We start from the raw sequence: 20694 nt of genomic DNA, 5'->3' as shown, positions 1-20694 counted from the left end.
GATTTGTATTATATTAAGCAATCCTGCTGAAATAATATATTCTTACATTTATCTATAGGTAGATAATCTATGGTAGTCAGGCAAACCGTGGAAGCAGCTACTTCTTAATACTAGGAGAAACGTATTTATTGAATTAATGTACGTGTATTCCTTAGCGTCGTATATTATAAATAATTATATATATTATATATATATATATAATATATATATATATAATATATATATATATATATATATAATTTCAGCTTTTGTTTAACACAAAATGTTAGAATTGACTCTTCACTGTCTTCCTACTCACCAAAGAGCATACTACCAGACACATGTATAATAAAATAGTGTGAACTGTACTGTATCAACTAACTTTTACATTAAAACACAAGCTCCAGGACAAATTGTTCAGAAGATCTTGGACTCCGTGTGCACTGTGTTACTGGTAGAATTCTTTTGTGTACTGTTGTTCACTGTGTCCCTGAAATAAAAACACAATGTTTCACATTCAAACAGCAATTTTAAAGCATGTACGTGTTTCACTAAATGCATTCAGTCCACTGGTTAACTGGACAGTTTATTTCAGTACATTCTCTAGTACAATTTCTGAATGTAAACTGGGCTCAATCAATCAATGGATGATGCAAGTTTACAGTGAGATGTGTTCACTTTCACGTATTTCAAAGGTGGAAGCCCTATTCTAAACACTCTTACCTCCCCATGTGTCTGTGTTTTCTTTCCCCGCTGGTGGACTAAGATTCTTGCTCTCTTCCCTTTGTACTTGTGCTGCAGCACAAATGCCAGTGTTTTCAGCTGGAGTCTGAAAAGACAAGTGGAATACAAATTAGCATTCAATGACACTGACATCTAAGGCAAGACATTTTTTGGTGCTCAGTTCTAGTGAAAACTGTCATTCATTTTCTCCTTTATAGGATATTACATATTCTGCGTGTTTTCCAATGCAACTTACAGGAAGTGCGGCCGGAAGTACATTTGGGCTGGTATCTGCAATGGTTGCCAAGTACACAAGGTTTCTGTGCAAAATCTGTTGGTATCTAGTGAACAAAAATAAAGGTTTGTTAAAAACCCACGATGTACAGGACAAACAGTAATCATGCTAGATGAAGTATTTAATTAAACGGGTATTTCCACTTGAAGGGTTAAAGCCCACTGAACAGTTGGAAGTCCTTGAATGTGTTTTCTTACCGTACGCATTCAGTTGCTCTGCCTTTCCTCTGATACTCTACAATAACGCGAACTAACTGATCATTTTCCTCAAGCAACTGCAAGAAAAACGAAAATGGTAAACTTATGCAACCCCAGGTCTTTGCACAGTACACAGTAAGCGGTCGCGCAGGAGTAAAAATAAACAACAAGTACTTCATACACTTCTATTTTCTACACAAAAAAACGGCACATTCCTGCCACATTACCAAGCTTTTCTTGAAACGTTGTACTACAGTTGATTTATTTTCATGTTGGCATCTTCTCTGCAAATGGCGGCTGTTTTTTTATTTTGTTTTTCACCTATATGATATATTGACCGCTATAATATCCCCTGGCAAGATAAATACATGTGCAAAATGAATATTAATCTAAATATACATTTGAAAAGATTTGAAGGTCTATTACCCATTCAAAATACATAGGTCACTCACAAATATTATTGTGCTATGAACCCATCACTGGTAACGCTTATAATACTGACTTCTGTGTCATCCGAATACACTTGTTTTGTTTTGTGATTTTTTTACATTCATATTTCAGATTATTTAGGACTTCAACAAAGTTTCAGAAACATTTTGATGGGTTGTACTTTGCCAGATAATTGGGTGCTTTGACGTGCAATAACCAACTGGTAAATGATTTAAAAAAAACCTATTTTTATTTTCTTTACAGTACCTGCATTAGCACGTATTGTGTGGTGTTTGTAATGTATTGACGAAGGGGATTCGATACGGTACCATATTTTACCTTACCCTCTGTATTATTTCCTGGTTGATTTGAGCCCGCCCTCGCAGCTTCTCTGGCACAAACACGATAGACATATTTTTCAAGTGATTATTCATAAACACAAAAATCTGCAAAGAGTCATGCTTCCTATCCTCCCAAATTCCCTTCTGCATAACCTTATCCGCGAACAGCTAGATCCACTCGGCAACTGGGTTCAACGAAGTAAAGCTGCGTGTTATAATTACAAACTCTTTAAGAATACAACAATAAAACTATAACAATTATTTTTATTTTATTTTTATTGTTCTACTATGAATTTAGTGTTCTATTCCATCACATAGAAACAATCTTTCATTCGCAAATGTATTCTAGCCGCCCCTATATAATTTAAAGCAGTGGTCTATTCTGCGTCACAGTCTTAAAGAGATAGGCTTCTTTTTCAGGTGGCTTCACAAAAGGGACGTAAAAAAAACATCGAGTTTGTATATTGCTGAAATAATTTACTGATATAGTTATCATGGTGACACTTTAAATGTGTTGAGTAGTACCGCTATGTAAAACATGTATAACTCGAACTTGACAGTACATGCATTTTATATGTTATTCTGAAATTCTTAAATCTTGATATGAAAACGAATGACGTCTTTTTTTTTGTTCTAATTAACCATTCACTTTGGAGGCAAACATTTAAGGGCACCTAATGAATGCACTTACCAATTATAGACACGTCATTTAGTTTTAAACTAAGAATAAGTGTGCTATACCCACGAAATGGGATGACGCTTGCCCTCTAGTGGCATAAAACAGGAACGACCCTCACATTTGTCCAGCACTTCAGAGTGGAACAGCAATTACAGTCGATATTATGTGCAGTGCACATTTCTGTCTGAATGATGACTGGTATACTTGTTATGCAAATGAAAACCCCAGGCATGTATTTTGATGGCAGTCAGTTTCAGTCACAACTGGCCAAGAGAAAATCTGACAAAACAACAAGGTGTTACAGGCTTAAGTCACCCCCGTGAAAATTAGCTTGCAGTCTTCTTAGATGTGTCTGTCTTTGCATGGAATATGCAGAGTGCTTCCCCATTATTTAGGAATGTATATATATATATATATATATATATATATATATATATATATATATATATATATATATATATATATATATATATATATCATGTTCTATAAACGTTGCTTATTTCGTCTACATCACAGTCGCTTTTCCCGTATCTTTTACAGTAAATTCACAAAGCTATATATGTCCTATTGCTGATTAGATTAGATTAGTTAACGTACAATGAAAACGATTATGCTATGTACAGAGTACTGGGCTGAAAATTGACCCGGTCTAATGATCACCCTCCCAGCAAAGTACTGTAGTGAGGATTAGCCTAGGACAGAACTCACCCGGGGTGAGAATTTGCCGGTAACACCGGTAAGTGCTTCTATAACTAACCGTTCAAAGTTCACGAAGCTGGGGATCGTTCTGGAGTAGACTTCAGTCCTTATACCTCTGTAAGAATCAGGAGGTGGTAATCATTCAGGATGGTTCCCTTCGGAACAATGTAAACACCTTACAAATACATCCTGGCTGCTCTTAAATCGCCCACTCCCAACCCTAATAAATACTACTGTACATATTGGTATAACAATACAAAAAATACATAACATATAACTTCAATGTGCCTATGTTAAATGTAACAAGTGTGTTAGTAGCATACATCTCTGGTGATACAAAATAAGAACTATCACTATCAGTAACATGAAGAGGACCATAACCTCCTTATAGATCCTTACTCAACACTATGTGCTTCACTACATTCTACAGATGTACTAAAGCAGCAGTTGTTCACCTTTCAATATGCTATCTCCAGTTACTAAACTATGCAGGACTAAATTAAGGATTCAATCAGCTAAGATAATAATTCAAATGATATCTCAACTATGTGAAAATATGCAAACTGATATAAAAAAAAAAAGTTTAGTTTCCCTGATGACCTACCTGAGACCTGGAACTAGTACTCATGGAAGCATGTTAATTTTCCAATGCCTCTCAAGGAACAACACTATACAGCAGTGTTCGCCTCTATTGAGAGCCCCAATACTATTACTGTCCCTACACTATGTAAAGCAGGATGGCACAGCATGTACAAGGAAAGCACAGGGACTGTAATTGGTGCAGATATAGCCAACATATCTTTGCAACATGAATAATTTGTACTGTATTGGGAATGAAAACTTGTACTTGACCTATATAAGGTGAGCAGTGGAAATGGTACAGAAGCTATCAAAAAGTTATTTGTAAAATCTCAGAGACAACATCAGAGAACTCTTAAGAATGCGAGGAAGCCTTCAAGTTTGGGGAAACTTTGAAGACAATTCTGCATCCTATAGATGTATGTATTAGGCAGTCAATGACTTTGTAATTAAACCGTGACACCTGAAATCGACAAATCAGTAATCCCAATTATGTCAATGACCTGAAAACATGCAAACTGATTGGCTAAAAAAAAAAAAAAAAAAAAAAAAATTAAAAAAGCCCTTAATCCCTAGTAACATATGAGACCTCCTCATCAGAGCTGAAAAGAATATCCCTACTTCAGCTCATGACCAAATAAACTACTTTGATGTATTCAATAATACCTCTGTGAGGAATAATAGGCACTTCAAGGACTAAAAGCAAATTAATACAATAATAAATTATGTAATAAATTATGTAATAAACCATGTCTTTTTGTTCAGGGGGTGGCAAAATAACTTTTTTAGCTTGTCCTAGGCCGTTTCAGATATACTTTTTAGGGATCATGGGATAGTCATCCACTATATGGCTTATAGCCAGGAGACTGACGGTTGTCTCATAAAATATACCTGTGTACTGAGGTTATAGCTATTTTATAAACTGTGTTTGCCCTTTAAAATCTTGTGTTCGCTAAGCATTTGGTTGGACAGTACTGATGAGGAACACAGTCCTGTGTCATTACACACCACTGGTAGAATAATGTAGTAATACCTGAAGAAACAAATTGATAAATGCCACATCTCATCTCAAAGATCAGTGTAATGGTCTGCCCGTCACTGCATGAAAAGGTACAAACAGGCTCACCAGGCAGTGAGTGCAGTATTGTGCTTAAAACCTTTCTTATGATTATTATTACTGTAGGCCTTTGGGTAGAACAATCAAGAAATGTTGCCGATGTGCAGCATCCTACCTGGCAACTATTACAAACATTTTTAACTGTTTTATGTTAACAGTGCTTCCTACGGGCCGTTATAAACATATTTTTACTCATGCCCCGTTTATTACGCCGTGATAATTAGCAGCAGACTTGGGTTAACTTTAATAAGAACGTAAGCAAAGATCCCACAAAACAATGACATTACACCTTTATTCAATGCTTTAAGGTTTATTTATATATACACATTTATTTTTAGATCTTGTCCAAACCCCCCCCCCCCACAAATTAGTTCAAATTCCAATTATGGGGAAGAAAAAAAAAAAAAAAAAAAAAAAAAAGAGAAACACTTATAAAATGTGTTGAGCTGGGTGAAGTTCATCAGCCGCTATATCCAAGATACCAGAAGATCAAAATGTTGAGAACAAAATCTCTTTGCAGCAGTTATCTACACCAGTGGTCCTCAGTAAAAACTTGTCAAGGGCCACATCAACTAAAACAATGTCATTGCGGCTGTGGTGCAACACTATAAATCACCTTGATTACCCAAACACTTATAGTTTTTCAAACTTATTACAAAATCTTTCCTCCTTCTGCAGTAATCCTTGAGATTTGTAGGCTGAATAATGTGGCTGCTGCCTAGAAAAAAACACAAAAGCAAGTGTTCATGGGTGGCAGGCTTTTCCGGGGGTAGGGGGGTTGAAGCACCTTGGGTGCCCAGTGACCAGCTTTGGAGGACCACTGGTTTGTACTGCAGCCCGGTCATTTTTAGACATATAAACAAAACTACAAAAAGACAGTCAACACATTGAACAACTGTTTATTCTCCGCATTGAATAAAAACCTCACTTGTCAGTCTGGTGAGGCACACTGAAAGTACACCATGCTGTAAATGTTCTTGTTTTTTTTTTTGTTTTAATAAAAAAAAAACCCACCAACACATCTGGGTATTCATCCAGCGCTTAGGAGGAGAAATGCTTAAATTCATATCTTCTTCACATTTTGGTATTATTTACAGCTTTAAATCTTGCTTAAATTAGCATGGGACATTTCAGTAATATTACATAGTTATTGCGACAACATACAGCCTCTATAGCGGAAAACCAAAGTTGTTCTGTATCATGATTGTGGCAACTCACAGGGCATGGTTGTTAACATGCAGTGTTTCATGTGCTCACTACTAGTTCCAGACAAGCTGTACATTTATTAAAACCACTGGACATTTTAACTAGCTGCCCTAGTTTTCTTCCTTACCTAGTGTAGGTTTCATTGTAGTGCTTTTAAGTCTGTCTAGTTAATTTTCACCAGCTATTAAACTTATTTAAAATATTTCTTTCAAGTGTCCAGTCAACCACAATACATTTATTCCACCCCACTTCCTCTACCGAACCAAATTGTTTGAGGACAATGTTATACACAAAGTATTGATTAACCTTTTTTCTCTTTCTTTTAAATATATCTTTGGATCCCTTTATTATTCCAGTGGTCTATGAAGGGGAGGGGGGACCACATTACAAATGCTTCAACATACTTTTAGAAGAATTCAGATACTGGACAAAACCATTTTTGTGGGCAGCTCAGAATACCAGTGCTTTATCTTATCTATAATATTTAAAAACATAAGCAGTTACAAACAAGGAGACTTGCTCAAAGCATGTATTGAATGTCTAAGTAGAACACCTATGCAAACTGTAACAAAACCATAGGGCTGTATCGTTCAAATCACACATGGCAGAAGGAACATTAAGTCTCGTTATGCAGTATATTCCGATCCCATTAACATAGCATTTTCCTACCATTTAAAGCTAACTGCATCTTTCCACTGATGTTGAAGACCTTTTCATACGCAACTACTGTCTGTACTACACTTTTTTTGAAAAAATCCTGTTATGTGCCAGAGAGGCTACTTTTAATAAAAACTACCCATTTACAAAAGGTCTGCTAATCTGGTAAAACAGTCACTAGCTGCATCCAAATAGCGTTTTCCTAAACTGGCTCACATTAAAATTAAAAAGTCAATCTTTCATTTTCTACCAATACTTACTATACAGATAGTTTAGGGTACCACCGCTGCCCCCAACATACAACTTAAATTGAAAGCCAAAGAGACTACCACGTCTAACGGCCCATTCACAATGTGTGCCATGCAAGGCAGCTACATATTTTTACAATGAAGCTCAAGAATTAAGCATTTGGAGCACCAAAAACACTATGGAAGTGGAGTAGAACTGGGCCAATAAATTTAGCAGTGCAAGCCAGTTGTTAATTATAGGAATTTCTCTTTACCTGGTTAGAAAGACTAACAAAAGACATGAAAACTAAACACCTGAAATCCAATTTAACAGGAATTTTATTTTACTGATAAGTTACGTAAACACAATAAAAACTATGCAAATATAAAAAGGCAACTACTCATACTTCGCTAGCCAAAACCAATAACTAACTGCTTTCAGCGTGTGCATCATGTTTCTCCTCTGCATGCAGTGCGAAAGCCTTTTGTCAAGATTCAAAACCTAATTAAATGAAATGCATTTCTGTCCACGTTATCATCAAATACCAAATATGATGATTCCACAGAAGCAATTACATTTCTACACTGTTTTGCTATAAGAAAGCAAACAAAAACAAAGAGACATCTTTACAGAACCTTTCATAATAGCTACTAGTATCCACAAACCACATCCATGATTATTTTTTTTTTTTTTTTTGGACCAACGTACCAAATACCCTCTACCTACAAAGAACCAGACTTTTATACAGGGAATAATGACATTTGAAGTTAAACTTTTTTTTTTTCTTTTTTTTTTTTTTAGAAAGTTGTAAACCAGTAGCTATATACATAAATGTGGTGCTTCTAAGGTACATTACAGGATATATCCAAAAATAAAGCTATTTCAGTGATCAAAGTACTTTCATCACAGTATCAACGGCCTTCTGCATACATTTCGTTACAACTAACAGATTATCAAATACATTTTAATAAGAAACTTCAATATTGATGCAAAAATACTGAATAGTTTTACTGAAGTACTGTATCTATATAGAAGAAATGTACTTATCCTGCTGATATTCAAACATGTAGCTTAACATTTTAGAGACGCCTTTAATCATAAAAACAATAAATGCATTACAACCCTTTGAAGTCAAGCAGACTATCCCAGTGCTGGTGACAAATATACAGCAAAAACATTTCTTCATTCTTATTGTCAAAAAGTTTTAACTGAACAAAATTCTCTGGACCATGAAGAGCTGAATTTCTTTTGGATCTATCTTCCAGTATACTATGCAACTTTGTTGTCCTTCTGCAAGAGAGGGGGGGAAAAAAAAGTTTATGTAGCCATAATAATGCATGTATTTCAGACTAGGCCAGGTCTCCATCTACCATTTTTTGTTTAACAGTTAACACAAGAAAGCATATTTGTTGCTGTGTTAAACAGGCTTAGACAGAAGATATCAGATTTAAATTCCAGCTCAACCATCAGCTCACCGATGAGTTATCTGATCTTGTGGTCAGGTACAATCAAATTAGGCAAATGCAGTTGTACATGGTGGTTATAAAGGCCCTTGGGGAGGAACCAGCAATGGGTGAGGAAAGAAAATAGCTATAGATCATTGAAAGAAGGTTGATAGATGAAGTACTCAATATTCACAAACTTTTGCCATTTATTCGCCCCCACCCCAAGAGACTTCATAAACAGTACAAAGATGATGGGATCAGACACATGTTAAAACCAAGCTCTTTAGAAGTGTAAAGGCATTAGGAGAAAGTTACCCGGTATTCAAAGTCTGAGAACTCTCTTCCTCCGCGTCCTCTACTGAATCCTCCACGGAAAGCACCACGTGGGGCTCCGAACATTCCACGTCCCCCAGCGCGGCCCCGCCCCCCACGAAACCCCATTCCTCCACGGCCTCGGAAGCCCCCGCGACCGCGATTGTGGCGCAACGGGATACCAAAGGTCTCTGCATTCATCCGCCTTTCTTCTGCCCAGGTCTGTCGCCTCTCCCTGAAAGAGTTTGATTTGACAAAGGTCATAACTTAGGTGAACCGTTTAAAAGTGCTACCGTTTTATAATCTGAATAATCCAATACAAAAAAATTTGCATTAAACTTAAATTGCCTTGAATTGTTCCTCCTTGTTCAACAAATTGTCTTCCCTTTTCGGTGCAAGTGAAACCTATACAGCCAAGTGTATTATTATAATACTAAAAAGTACTTAAATATATAATTTATGTTTCCAGCAGATTAAATTAACTATTGTCTGTATGTATCAAGGATGCAACTACTTCCCACCACACAATAAATATTCCCACGTGCACTTTTTCCAGTCACAGCTGTAAAACCATTAACAGTTTGATCAATTTTAACATAATTGACAATAACCAAGGACGGGGCTCCGCTCTGCTCAACACCAATAGGCTTACCTTGGAAAAGATTGTACTCCTGATTTTTCTGCAGCTTTCCTGAAAAATTAAAAGGTAGGATTTAATTTGCTGATGAGCATTATAAATTCAGTGCACACATTTTGTATTTTAGAAAACAAAACAGTGAATAGCATATCTGTTTGAAACCATCTTAATTTGTACAAGGAAGTCAGAACTTGTGCTAAAGTAAGTCACCGTGAGCTAGACCCGGTCAGATGCTCTGGAACTTGTGCTAAGGATGGTCTATACTTAAAGTGAATTGCATATTAACAGACACCACTCCTTTAACGCTTTCAAGTACCACGCGATGAATAATGAATAAAATGTTTTATAATACCATTTCATGTTTTCAATGTGTGTAATTTTTACATTCAACAATAAAAACTTTAAATATGAAAACACCAAGGTAAACTTTGATCATGTCTCAAAGCTTTTAATGTTTTCTAACGTTTTGTGGAATCCTGAAACCAGTTAAAATGCTAACCTGTTGGCTATACACGCAAACTCGTCAGTGGTGTGCTCTCAAAGGTGGCAGATTTAACAAATTAGGGTATATAAATACACTTAAGTCGGTCCTACCTCGTGTCATCGCAGGAGATGTTGTCAAAGAAGGATTTGGATTTGTCGTAGTAACAGTGGGGTCCCGGTGCCTCCTCTTCATCTGCATTCCCTTCACTGTTCTGAGTTTCAACCCCAGAGTCTCCCTTGTCTTCACCATTCACTGCCTTTTCTGGCTTTTCTAGCTTCTCATCTCATTTTAAAAGAAGCACAAATGAAAAACTAAGAACTGTGCAACTTGGGGGTATCTAGTTTTACTACTTTGGGCATTCCCTAATCATTTAATTCAGCAAGTCATTATTTGATTACTTGAATAGTTCATTGCTGTATTTTCACACACACGTTTAGACTACAATTTTTGCAGAACTATTGGCTGCTGCATAACAAAAGAATCTGCAACAGCTGTGATTATGACTTTAGGAAACAGGGCATGGCAGAAGTCGTGCAATAACCTTTTTTTTGCGTCTTCTCAAAGAACAGGTTTAGTACAGGTTTAAGTAGACCTGGTTAAACGCTTGCTACACCAAGAGAATGATAGGTACCTTTTAATTTGAGTTTATTCTGGAATTCTCTGTCAATTTCCTCCTTATTGAATTGGGCATTGGCGCTTTCAAAGTCGAAGTCTTTCTCAAACTTCATCGGGCCATCTCTCCTGACACCAAACCTGCCTCTGCCACGATGTCCACCACGCCCCCGCCTTGCAGAAGGAGGCCCTAAAAAAAAAAAATACAAATTTTTAATACATTAGACTGATACTTGAATACAGCACCATGAGATGCTGGGCATGAAAAGCAGATGAAAGAATACACACTATAGCCTCATCTCATTTAAATATTCAGACATTTAAAAATGTAAAGCCAATGCACAACAGACACTACCGTAAGAGTACAGTAAAATAGCAACAACACAAAGACCACAATTGTTAAATACGGTACAATTATTCTAAATAAATAAAATGCAGTACACTTGCAAATCCATTAACAGTCATGACCAGACCCTGTGCAGATTTAGTGTTTCAGATTATAACATTTCAGGATCTGGATTAGCAAGAGTCTACTTTCCTTAATTTAAAGTTACATGAAAAAGACAAAGTTACTAAACTGTTGCTGTTGGAAAAAAAGCTTCTACATGAAAACATAAGTCAGTACTGACAGAGAACAACACAAACAATAAAACCAAAATTCACCAAATTCTCCACCCTCTAAACTACGGTCACAAATTATCTCTATCATATCACATATTCACCACACCAATTATATAAAATTAGGGGCGGGGCAGATATCATGCCCAACAAAACCATCACTATCCCCAACAAACCTTCCTGTGTACCCCCACCTTGACAACCTGTTTACACACGATTGGTTTTTAGATTTATACGCCAATGGTAACAAATTTTATCTACCACCTTCCAACGCTAAGAGTCTAAAAGAACAACCCGAGTAACCAATTAAAAAAAAGTAAGATAGACTCAAACTATCCAAGCCAAAAATTGTCCGGAAAATACCAAACACAACAACATACAAAAAACAAAAAAACTACCGCGGGAAGACATGGATTCAAATCAGAACTAACACCGGATCTCAAACTAACTATTTCAAAAACGTAAATAAAAAATTCGACCAAAAAATAGTACCTCACACAAAAACAATTACATTCACCACTCAACAATAAACAGATCACACAATTCAACTAAAACTTCACATTAAGTTTAACAATAAAAAAAACATTAAAAAAAAAGTCAATGTCAAAAAATCGATTATACAAAAACTAAATGAAAAAATAACAAACCACTCAAAAAAACTACAACACACATAATCAAAAAAAATTCATTAAAAAACATTATAATGATGACAAATATATTGTTAACAAAACCCTAGTATATTCAAATAACACTATTTCTATACTATTCTAAATAAATAAAATGCAGTACACTTGCAAATCCATTAACAGTCATGACCAGACCCTGTGCAGATTTAGTGTTTCAGATTATAACATTTCAGGATCTGGATTAGCAAGAGTCTACTTTCCTTAATTTAAAGTTACATGAAAAAGACAAAGTTACTAAACTGTTGCTGTTGGAAAAAAAGCTTCTACATGAAAACATTTGATTGGTTTGCTAGTTCAGTGATTATATAGTTCTTAAATGAACTGCTCATCTCAATGTAATCTTGAACTGACTCTATATATATATATATCTATATATATATATATATATATATATATATATATATATATATATATATGTATATCTATAGTAATATCTATATATATATAGATATATCTATACCTATAAGATATCTATATATTATATATATATATATAGATATATATAGATATCTATATATACACACAAACACACATTCTAGATATACATCGTAGTTGTTGGTATACCATCAAATATGCCTGGTTGCCTCTTGTTGGGCTCACGGTTTTCATTCCTGACTTGATCTGCATCAGGCCTTGCCATTTTCTGTACCTCTGTGGAAAGATGATTTATAAGCACTATATTTAATATGCTTAATACATTCAAATTGTTTACAGCTAAAACACCTTACAATTAAAAAAAAAAAAAAATCACTGGGGGCTCCCGAGTGGTGCATCCGGTAAAGGCGCTCTGCGTATTGTGCAGGATGCGCCCTATAGCCTGGAAGTCGCCAGTTTGAGTCCAGGCTATTCCACTGCCAACCGTGGACGGGAGCTCCCAGGGACGGCGCACAATTGGCCGAGCAACCGGTGGGGGGGCTTAGGTCAGCCAGGGTGCCAGGGTAGCCTTGCCCGGCGCTTGCAGGCTTGCCTGTAAGTTAGCACTAAATTACTGTTAACTCAAAAAATCCAAAGTTATAAAATATGACAATGCTAACTTTGGTATGTGCGTATCCATATATTAAAGCTCACCACAAAAAGCAAGGTGGTTAAATGTGCGGTAGTCGGCATTGTAAATTCCTACCCCGTCTCTGTTCCTGGCTATCTGCTGGTTTCTGGTTGGTGGAGGGAACAGGCCGGGCTGGTGCTGGGCTCCTCCTGCTCACAGGTGCTGGGGGAGCAGAGGCAGCGGCTGGGGCAGTCTGTACCCCCTGCTCCAAGGTCGGGCTTTTCCTTAGATGGTCAAGTGGGGGGCTTGAGCGACCTGCAAGGCAAGGCATGCTTGTTTATGTCAAGTTCTTACAATCTAATCATAAGGGGCATGTGAAATCATTAAAAAACACTCTGACCACTACAAAATATTTAAGTAACACCAAGGATATTGTACAAGTACTACAATTTTTACATGTAAAAATGAAGTGGGACATTCATACGTAACCGTAGATACCTCAATGTATCTTGGATATCTGCACAAATGTGCAGAATATGTTAAAGGTTAATAGCAAACAATAGCCCCACCAAGAACATAACCAGCACATTACAGGGAACATTCATAGAATGGAAAATAATATTTATCATCAACTGTTAGCAACATAATAAACACTATAGATCAAGCAGTCAATGTGGTACTGATCATGCATTTACCAAGAATATTTAAAAAATGAGGACTTGAAGCATTTTAAGTTATTCAAAACTAAATAAATACAAAAGGGAGGGGGTCAAAACTATGCTATGCAGGTCCCTTACTATTTTGCCATTAATCTCCCCATCTCAGATTGACTGAAGTGAAGCCACTCCCCGCACCACCCACACCACTTGAACAACTTTCAGCAACAAGTTGCCTGCTAGTTACCTCATTTTCATGGGCTTCACAAAAATACACACACATATATATATATCTACACACACACACACATATATATGCAGATGCCGAATTAGGTTTGAATTTAATGTCATTTCGGCATCTGTCCGGGCAATTCGTCAACTGCCCACAGCCACCGGGGCTCATGGCGAAGTAAGACTTTAGTGAACCCTGTTGTAACAAATGAAAGGCTAAGTAACACAGCAGTGTTCATCCACTGGGTATCTACTGCAGTTCTCAATATCTGTTTGTCAGTCAAATAACTATTTAATCATTAGACCGACTGAATCGTTTATATTTTTATTTATTTTAATGAAATGATGAGGCAAATGTCTAATTGTCAGATCTGATGTCAACTAACGTTAGACATGACATCTATAAAAAATATTTTCTACATAACCAAAACTAAACTAAGAAAATGTTTTCTTCCAAAATGATTAATGATTAATATTGCCCCCCCCCCCCCGAGTTTCAGGTAACTATTTAACTGGGTGGCTTTTACATTTAACTGTGATTATGAGTCTCTTGCTGATACTGAATCTCTTTTTGCATGAATTTTGAATTTCTTGCAACTCTGCTCAGAAATTTGTATTGTATTACTGCAATAAGAATAAAATAAAACACTGCTGCATTTTATTCTGGACTTGCGCCCACCCCCCCACTCCCTCTAACCTTCTAACCTCTATATCTAACCCATGATGAAAATAAACTGTGCATTCATATTATGTTTACTTCTGTTGCTATAACGTTGTCAGAAAGTACTTAAGTTATTTGAATAAACATTGCAACAAATAGTTTGGTGGTGATGCGCTTTTGCGCTTAAAGGCAATAATTGTGTTTTCTATTTGTATTAAACTGTATCTGTTAAAAATCTTTCTTCGTCCGGGTGGCTGTGGGCAGTTTTCCAAACCACTGATTTGAATCTCATACTGCACTGTTCAAGAGGCCCCGGAACCATCAGCATCCAGACAGCAGCTTTTGCTGAGACACACTATTCAGAGCTTGGCCAGTACATTTATTAGAAGTTACTGCCCCATCATTACCCAATATGATCTACACTGACCTTAACAGTGTTACCAACATCTCTAGGTTGTTAAAAATAAATTAATTAAATAAATGGAATATTACAAATTAGCAAAACAAAAGGACAACAAAGTCTATTAACAAGGAGTTTACATAACCATTGACGTTTATGATAACTATGCTATGGAATATTGTAATTTGTACTTTTATGTATATTTGTCTTCTGTTGCTTATTGACCAAATGCTTTGCTGCTGCCTGCCGATACGACATCCCTGCAAATGGAACGGAATTCTCAGTAGATCCTCCTGTATAAATATTTTAATACAAAAAAAATTATTAAATAAGCGATGCTAGATGACAAATATTCAAGTTTCTGTATCAAATTAAGCCACAACATTTAACAATTCTTTCAATTAAGGTACTAAGATTGCAGACATTTTACGCAAAGGGATTTTTATAATGGAATTAAATATAGAATCTTTATATTACAAGTATTACTCGTAATTTAAAACCAGTGCATGTCATTTATTAGTTGCTAGATGAATTTAAGAGGTGGCATGATAAGGCTGAATTTTTGAAAATGACAACTGTGTTTTAGATCTTTGGAAATCACTCTAGACCACAGAATATCAGCAATCTTGTGTATCCAAAAGATCAAAATCTCTGTAAGGCACAGAACAAATCAGTTTTTGCATGAAGCCTTCTTTACCTTGAGATAATTGTGTTTTCAGTGAACGTGTGTCAGGGGAAAAAGCAGAACCAATTGCATTGCTCTGGGAGAGTGGTGCAGGGACAGTAGTGTCTGTACCAAAAGATGTCAAAGAGCTTCCTGTGTGGAGAGGAACAGAAAATTGAAGTCTTGTAAAGGTTTGTTATTTGTTCCTTTGGCACAATAAAACTGAAATGAACCACGTTGCTGCATTGGTGCTGTACAGTATGTCACTAATATAAGTAAAATAAATATTGCTACCGACAGCATTTAAAAATAAATCCAGCAAACAGTTTTCTGGGTTGCTGAGTACCAGCTACCAGAATCAATGTGTCAAAACCACCAAGAGATGAGGCTTCCAAGTTTTCTCTAAAAAAAATAATTATTTACACTGGACATTTTAATTTAGACTATTTTTTTCTTAGTATATGTTTACAAGAACCTGAAGACTCGTGTATGTAAAAGTAACTGAAATGCCTCCTTTCTTATCTTATGAAACATTTTACAACTGTTTTAATTAAAGGGCATCGTGGAAGAGTGGAATTGGATAAAAGTAAATAATGTATGCAGCAAATCTTTGCAAAGCAAAATAGATCATTTAAAATTTCAGCTTTTTATACTGGTAATTTGTTTTATTCAGTGTATTTTAATGTGTTTAAACTGCATCAAATAGTCACCTATATCAAAAACTGATTTGTAGGACAATGTTAACTTACACAAACACATAACAATGTTGCATGATCCCTTTTGTGATGGTTCATACAAAATGGCAATTGTTTTGCAATTTATACAATTAGTGCATTATGTTATTAGTCATGTAGTTGTAGTTTGTGTATACATGAAAAGATGGGGATGCAAAAAGGATAATGCAACTTATAGTGTTCAACCATAGAAAGCTCAGATTTCTGCTGAAATACATACCCACTCCTACACCCCCAAACTGCTGTCCCACCAACGGGCTGGGGCTAAACTGACTGTAGGCAGGCATCCTGCTGAACGGCGCATAGGATCCTACAGACTGGAATGAAGAAGCTGTGGAGGTCCCAAGCGATGACTATGACAAGGAAGAAAAGATAGCTTTTTTTTTCAAGTTTAAAACCAAGCATCTCACCATTGTGGTTTATTTTTTATATGAAGCAGCTTAGAATGCTAAACATAAAATATGCACAAGCGTTCACTACATATACCCCTTTATAAAGGTGAAAAGCATGAAGTGTACTTTGTGACATTTATGTTGTTACAATAGGTATCTAAATAGCCTGGAATAATAAAACTGGAAATAATACAATTAATTCTGTCTGGTTGCAAAAGTACCACTGTCTATGGAAGTATGCGATTAAAGCAAATGACTTGACACTTTCCAACACACATACCAGCAAAAGCCATGGATTTGACTGGGTTGCAATTTAGTCAAGCAAGCAAATCTGAAAAACCTTCCACAAAGGCCACACTAAAGGTACACGTATGTATACACTGCAGTAAAATCACAATTAGGCGCTATCAATAAAATTTGCAACAGAGATGGAGTCAGTGTTTGTTCTCTTACTTGGACGATTGCAGGATCCTGAGGCAGAGAGCACTGGGGTTTGGGTGGTTCACATACAGTGAGATCTTTGATGTCGCTGCCGCGGAAAATTATGTATTCAAACACTTCATCACGAGGAGGAATAGGTCTGTCAGTTGGTCGATCCTCCGTACCAAATGAACGGACTGAAAAGAATATATAAAAATGAAGATAAAGAACAAACATTCATAAGGTCGTACTGTTCAGTCCTTCTGATCACAAAATGGGTTGAAGCAATGGGTAGAAAATATAATTCAGCCACTACTGAAAATAAATTCACTGAAATGCTTTGCAGTGAATATCAATATGCATAAGCTGAAGAAATTTGCAAATATACTTGCATTAAAAGCCATTACTAATATATTAAATTGCATCAGAATATACAAGACAGTGTACAGTCCATATAACACCGTAAGAACAAAAAACAAAGCTGTTAACACAAAACTAGAGCCAACAGTATAACTACAGGCACATCCACAGCAAATAAAAATTACAAAGCACCAATAAGACAAGGTAATATGCATATATTTTTAAATAGATGTACAGGGTTGCTATAAAATAAAGTGTTACTCCGCTTATTATATTAACTTGCACATTCTGTTAAAACACATTCGTTTTCTGAGTCTGCTTTCTTGGACCAACATTTGTGGCACAGCTCTGTAAATCGTTTTTAGGACCAGTGAGCACTCACGTACTGTAATTTCAAATTAAGTTTTTGATTAAATAAAGTTTACAGGTCAACCTAAGCGCGCTCCGACAATCGTGCGCAGTTCCCTGGTAACTCCTGTCCACGGTCGGCAGAGGAATAGCCTGAACTCAAACCGGCGACCTCCAGACTATAGTGCGCCACTCGGGAGCCCCACACGAGCTCTTTTTAAAAATGTGTTATTCATATATTTAATTAAATCAAGCACCAACAAATAAAAAAAACATTGCTTGAAATGCAGGTAAAAGTTATTACCGGTATACTCGTATTCCACAGAAGCAAACAGAACAGTGCAGATTGGTATACTCCCCCCATAAAACTTTTAAATGTACCAATTGCACTGGAACCCCCTTTGCCTTTGAATTTTGGTTTGCACCTCTGTGCTAGACACTGACCCCACACTTCTTCCTGGATTTTACACCAGAACAAATGTATGACTGCGATTAATATTTTGATAAAATACCACATGTTTGAACTCCAAATTATTCAAGTTAATTATATTTTCAAACAGCCTAAAATAAATACATTTCTCACCACAAACACAGAATCAGTATGAAGAAGTCTGTCACACTCAGGGACACCCTCCCTGAAAATTACTGAAGCCCCCCCCCCGTTTGAAAACCACTGCTTTAGTAAAAATATATTAGGACTATGCTGCTGTCCAGTGTGTGTTTACAACTAAATTAAACTTAAGAGACTATAATGGAGATGACAGGTGCATAATTGTGAAAAACTATTAAGTTCAGCTAAATAGATTATTCTACTATCCAGCACAAACATTGCATTGCAAATTATATTGACTGTGTGCACAATAATTATTCATGTACGACAAATACTCAGCTATTACGAGACTACTGAGCTGTATACGGCATGGTCTGAAACCAATAAAACGTATACTGTACAACAGTCGCTCTTATTTAATGTAATTTGGTGGAGTAAAATTAGTGTTTGACATTTCCTCCCTGCAACAGAATTAAACATACTTTTCCTGACTAAAAAATGTAAATTAGCCAAATCCTTTTTGGCCAAAATACTTAATTCAGGATGCGTCGAAGTGGTAAACTTACTAATCTGTATATAAAACCGTATATGAATTTAGCTCGCTCTGTTCCAAACAAAATGCTACATCACTGGGTGCAATACAACGAGCAAAACAAGGGCATGGCTATAAACACTGCTGTAGATCTGTAAACCCGGAGGATGGATTCACCAGCCTGCAACTCGCAATTACTTTACATCATAACAATACCCCAAAATAAACAAATGCACAATGAAAACGTACGGCTAAAACGCAAACTGCCATGAAGGATCAATACTTTGTTACACGCTTCTCAGTAACGACGTGGCTACTAACAAGCTGCGCTAGGTGTCAAATGTGTAAAAGAGATTAGAGCCATTTAAAGTCTTTAGGACACAGAACGCTCTTCTATTTTAATGTTTACCGCCATTTTAGTTTCAGCAAATCACTCCCGTTAACTCGGATGAACTATTCACTGTCGAGGCCTACCTTGAATATTCAACTACTGTACTGCTAGAATGCAACGCGTAAACAAAGAAAATAAAGCCTCGCCTGTAATTATTTCAGTTGCTTAATACAATGTAAAGTAAAGCATCGGTTCAAATCAAAGCTTACGAATAACTCCAACAAAAACATGCTGACTGCATGTTTATTTTACCTAAACAGGTTGAATTACAGCATCTGCTGGTCGTAGCACGACAGCCCTCTTAAATTATACCATAACCTTTTGTTACAGTACGTTGCCTAATTGGAAAGCTGTCAAACTTTATCGCTTGAGTAAATATACACATAATTTGGCTTCTAAACTGTTTTGTACACAAGCTCTCTACATAGTGAACATTAAAAATGGCTACTTGTAGTACTGTGACGATATAAAACGACGAAAGTCTTATTTTGTGCGAGTCTGAATTCAATTACCGTATGTATGTCGCTGGTTTAGCGTTTGTAAACATTTGAGATGCTTAAGTAAAACTATATTTACTGACCCGATATATATATATTTGCACCTGAGTCGCCTTTTGTGTCCCGCTTTCTCGACACTATTCCCGTCCCCCCTCACTCTCTCCTCCCCCGGTTACCTTTGGCGAGTGCGACGGTCGAGTTCTCGGTGTCGATAGTGTATAAAATCCCTTCGTAGCGTATCTCAGCCTTCGAGATGAGGCTGATTTTGCTGCCGATATATGGGGTCCCCCCGCTCATAGTTGCTCCAGACGCTGCTCGTCTCCTTTAGCAGCAGATGGATGTGGATTTGGAGTCGGTTCGTTTTTGAGGTTTCCAACAGTCGCTCTCTCTCTTTCTCCCCTACCCTCAGAGATGCTACAACAACATGGCTGCCTTCATTTTCTTTCGCACTGGCCGCGGGGGAAGTGATGGGAAGTTGTCAAGGCAGGATTCTCGCGAGATTTATTCTTCTAACGCTATGGCGAGAAGATCGTTCGCTGCTATTTAAAGTGTAAATACAGTAATCTGTCGCTGTAACAATTACTACATTAACACAGTTATTGTTTTGAGATTCAGGCTTTGTTAGGCAGCTCTCATAAATCCATCGTTTAGAAAGGTAAAGGGTATTAATGCTTGTGACAGAGTAGCCGTCTGCCTTGTGGAAGCGTGCACCCTCTGCTGAGTGACACCAGGCCGGCGATCGAGTCCCCTCCCCCGCAGGCGAGCAGGATTTATTTACGTATCAACACACTGAACAACCCACGTTACACTACTGGCAGCGTACGAAAACTTTGATGGGATCTACAGTCTGTTCAGTAAGAAACTAACGTTGCCGAAGAGCTTGATCATGGCGGATAAACTGTTAGGTCGGATATGCGACGGATTACTGTATTGACGAAATTAGTAATTTT

At 36.7% G+C, this 20694-nt stretch overlaps 2 protein-coding genes across 5 annotated transcripts; both read right to left on the bottom strand.

Moving 5' to 3' along the window:
- Window positions 1-245: 245 nt before the first annotated feature.
- Window positions 246-2125, bottom strand: ss18l2 (ss18, like 2). Its single transcript, XM_041222217.1, has 5 exons — window positions 1968-2125; window positions 1195-1271; window positions 959-1043; window positions 703-808; window positions 246-469 (listed from the first exon to the last, which is right to left on the bottom strand). The coding sequence occupies exons 1-5, from the start codon at window positions 2112-2114 to the stop codon at window positions 459-461; spliced, it is 426 nt and encodes a 141-aa protein (XP_041078151.1). The 5' UTR covers window positions 2115-2125; the 3' UTR covers window positions 246-458.
- Window positions 2126-5895: 3770 nt separating this feature from the next.
- Window positions 5896-20177, bottom strand: LOC121296128 (protein LSM14 homolog A-like). 4 transcript variants are annotated; one of them, XM_041221364.1, is made up of 12 exons: window positions 19921-20174; window positions 17100-17263; window positions 16475-16607; window positions 15554-15673; window positions 15048-15149; window positions 13044-13223; window positions 12488-12574; window positions 10639-10809; window positions 10118-10289; window positions 9539-9577; window positions 8890-9121; window positions 5896-8419 (listed from the first exon to the last, which is right to left on the bottom strand). In XM_041221364.1, the coding sequence occupies exons 1-12, from the start codon at window positions 20039-20041 to the stop codon at window positions 8399-8401; spliced, it is 1542 nt and encodes a 513-aa protein (XP_041077298.1). In that variant the 5' UTR covers window positions 20042-20174; the 3' UTR covers window positions 5896-8398. The 4 variants fall into 4 exon arrangements, with proteins under 4 accessions (XP_041077298.1, XP_041077299.1, XP_041077300.1 ...); XM_041221365.1 differs by lacking the exon at window positions 15048-15149 and having other exon boundaries at window positions 19921-20177; XM_041221366.1 differs by lacking the exon at window positions 15554-15673 and having other exon boundaries at window positions 19921-20175.
- Window positions 20178-20694: the final 517 nt, after the last annotated feature.

This window comes from Polyodon spathula, chromosome 21 (genome assembly GCF_017654505.1).
Source record: "Polyodon spathula isolate WHYD16114869_AA chromosome 21, ASM1765450v1, whole genome shotgun sequence".
Classification (NCBI taxonomy): Eukaryota; Metazoa; Chordata; class Actinopteri; order Acipenseriformes; family Polyodontidae; genus Polyodon; species Polyodon spathula.
This window is presented reverse-complemented; position numbering and strand designations above follow the sequence as displayed.

Coding starts and splice junctions, on each gene's coding strand:
- ss18l2 (XM_041222217.1), bottom strand. CDS start 2,114: ATGCAGAAGGGAATTTGGGAGGATAGGAAGCATGACTCTTTGCAGATT. Junction 1,044..1,194: donor AGAGCAACTGAATGCGTACG/GTAAGAAAACAC, acceptor TTTGTTCACTAG/ATACCAACAGATTTTGCACA. Junction 809..958: donor TACTTCCGGCCGCACTTCCT/GTAAGTTGCATT, acceptor TTGTCTTTTCAG/ACTCCAGCTGAAAACACTGG.
- LOC121296128 (XM_041221364.1), bottom strand. CDS start 20,041: ATGAGCGGGGGGACCCCATATATCGGCAGCAAAATCAGCCTCATCTCG. Junction 15,150..15,553: donor GAAAACACAATTATCTCAAG/GTAAAGAAGGCT, acceptor ATATTTATACAG/GAGGATCTACTGAGAATTCC. Junction 12,575..13,043: donor TAGCCAGGAACAGAGACGGG/GTAGGAATTTAC, acceptor ATCTTTCCACAG/AGGTACAGAAAATGGCAAGG.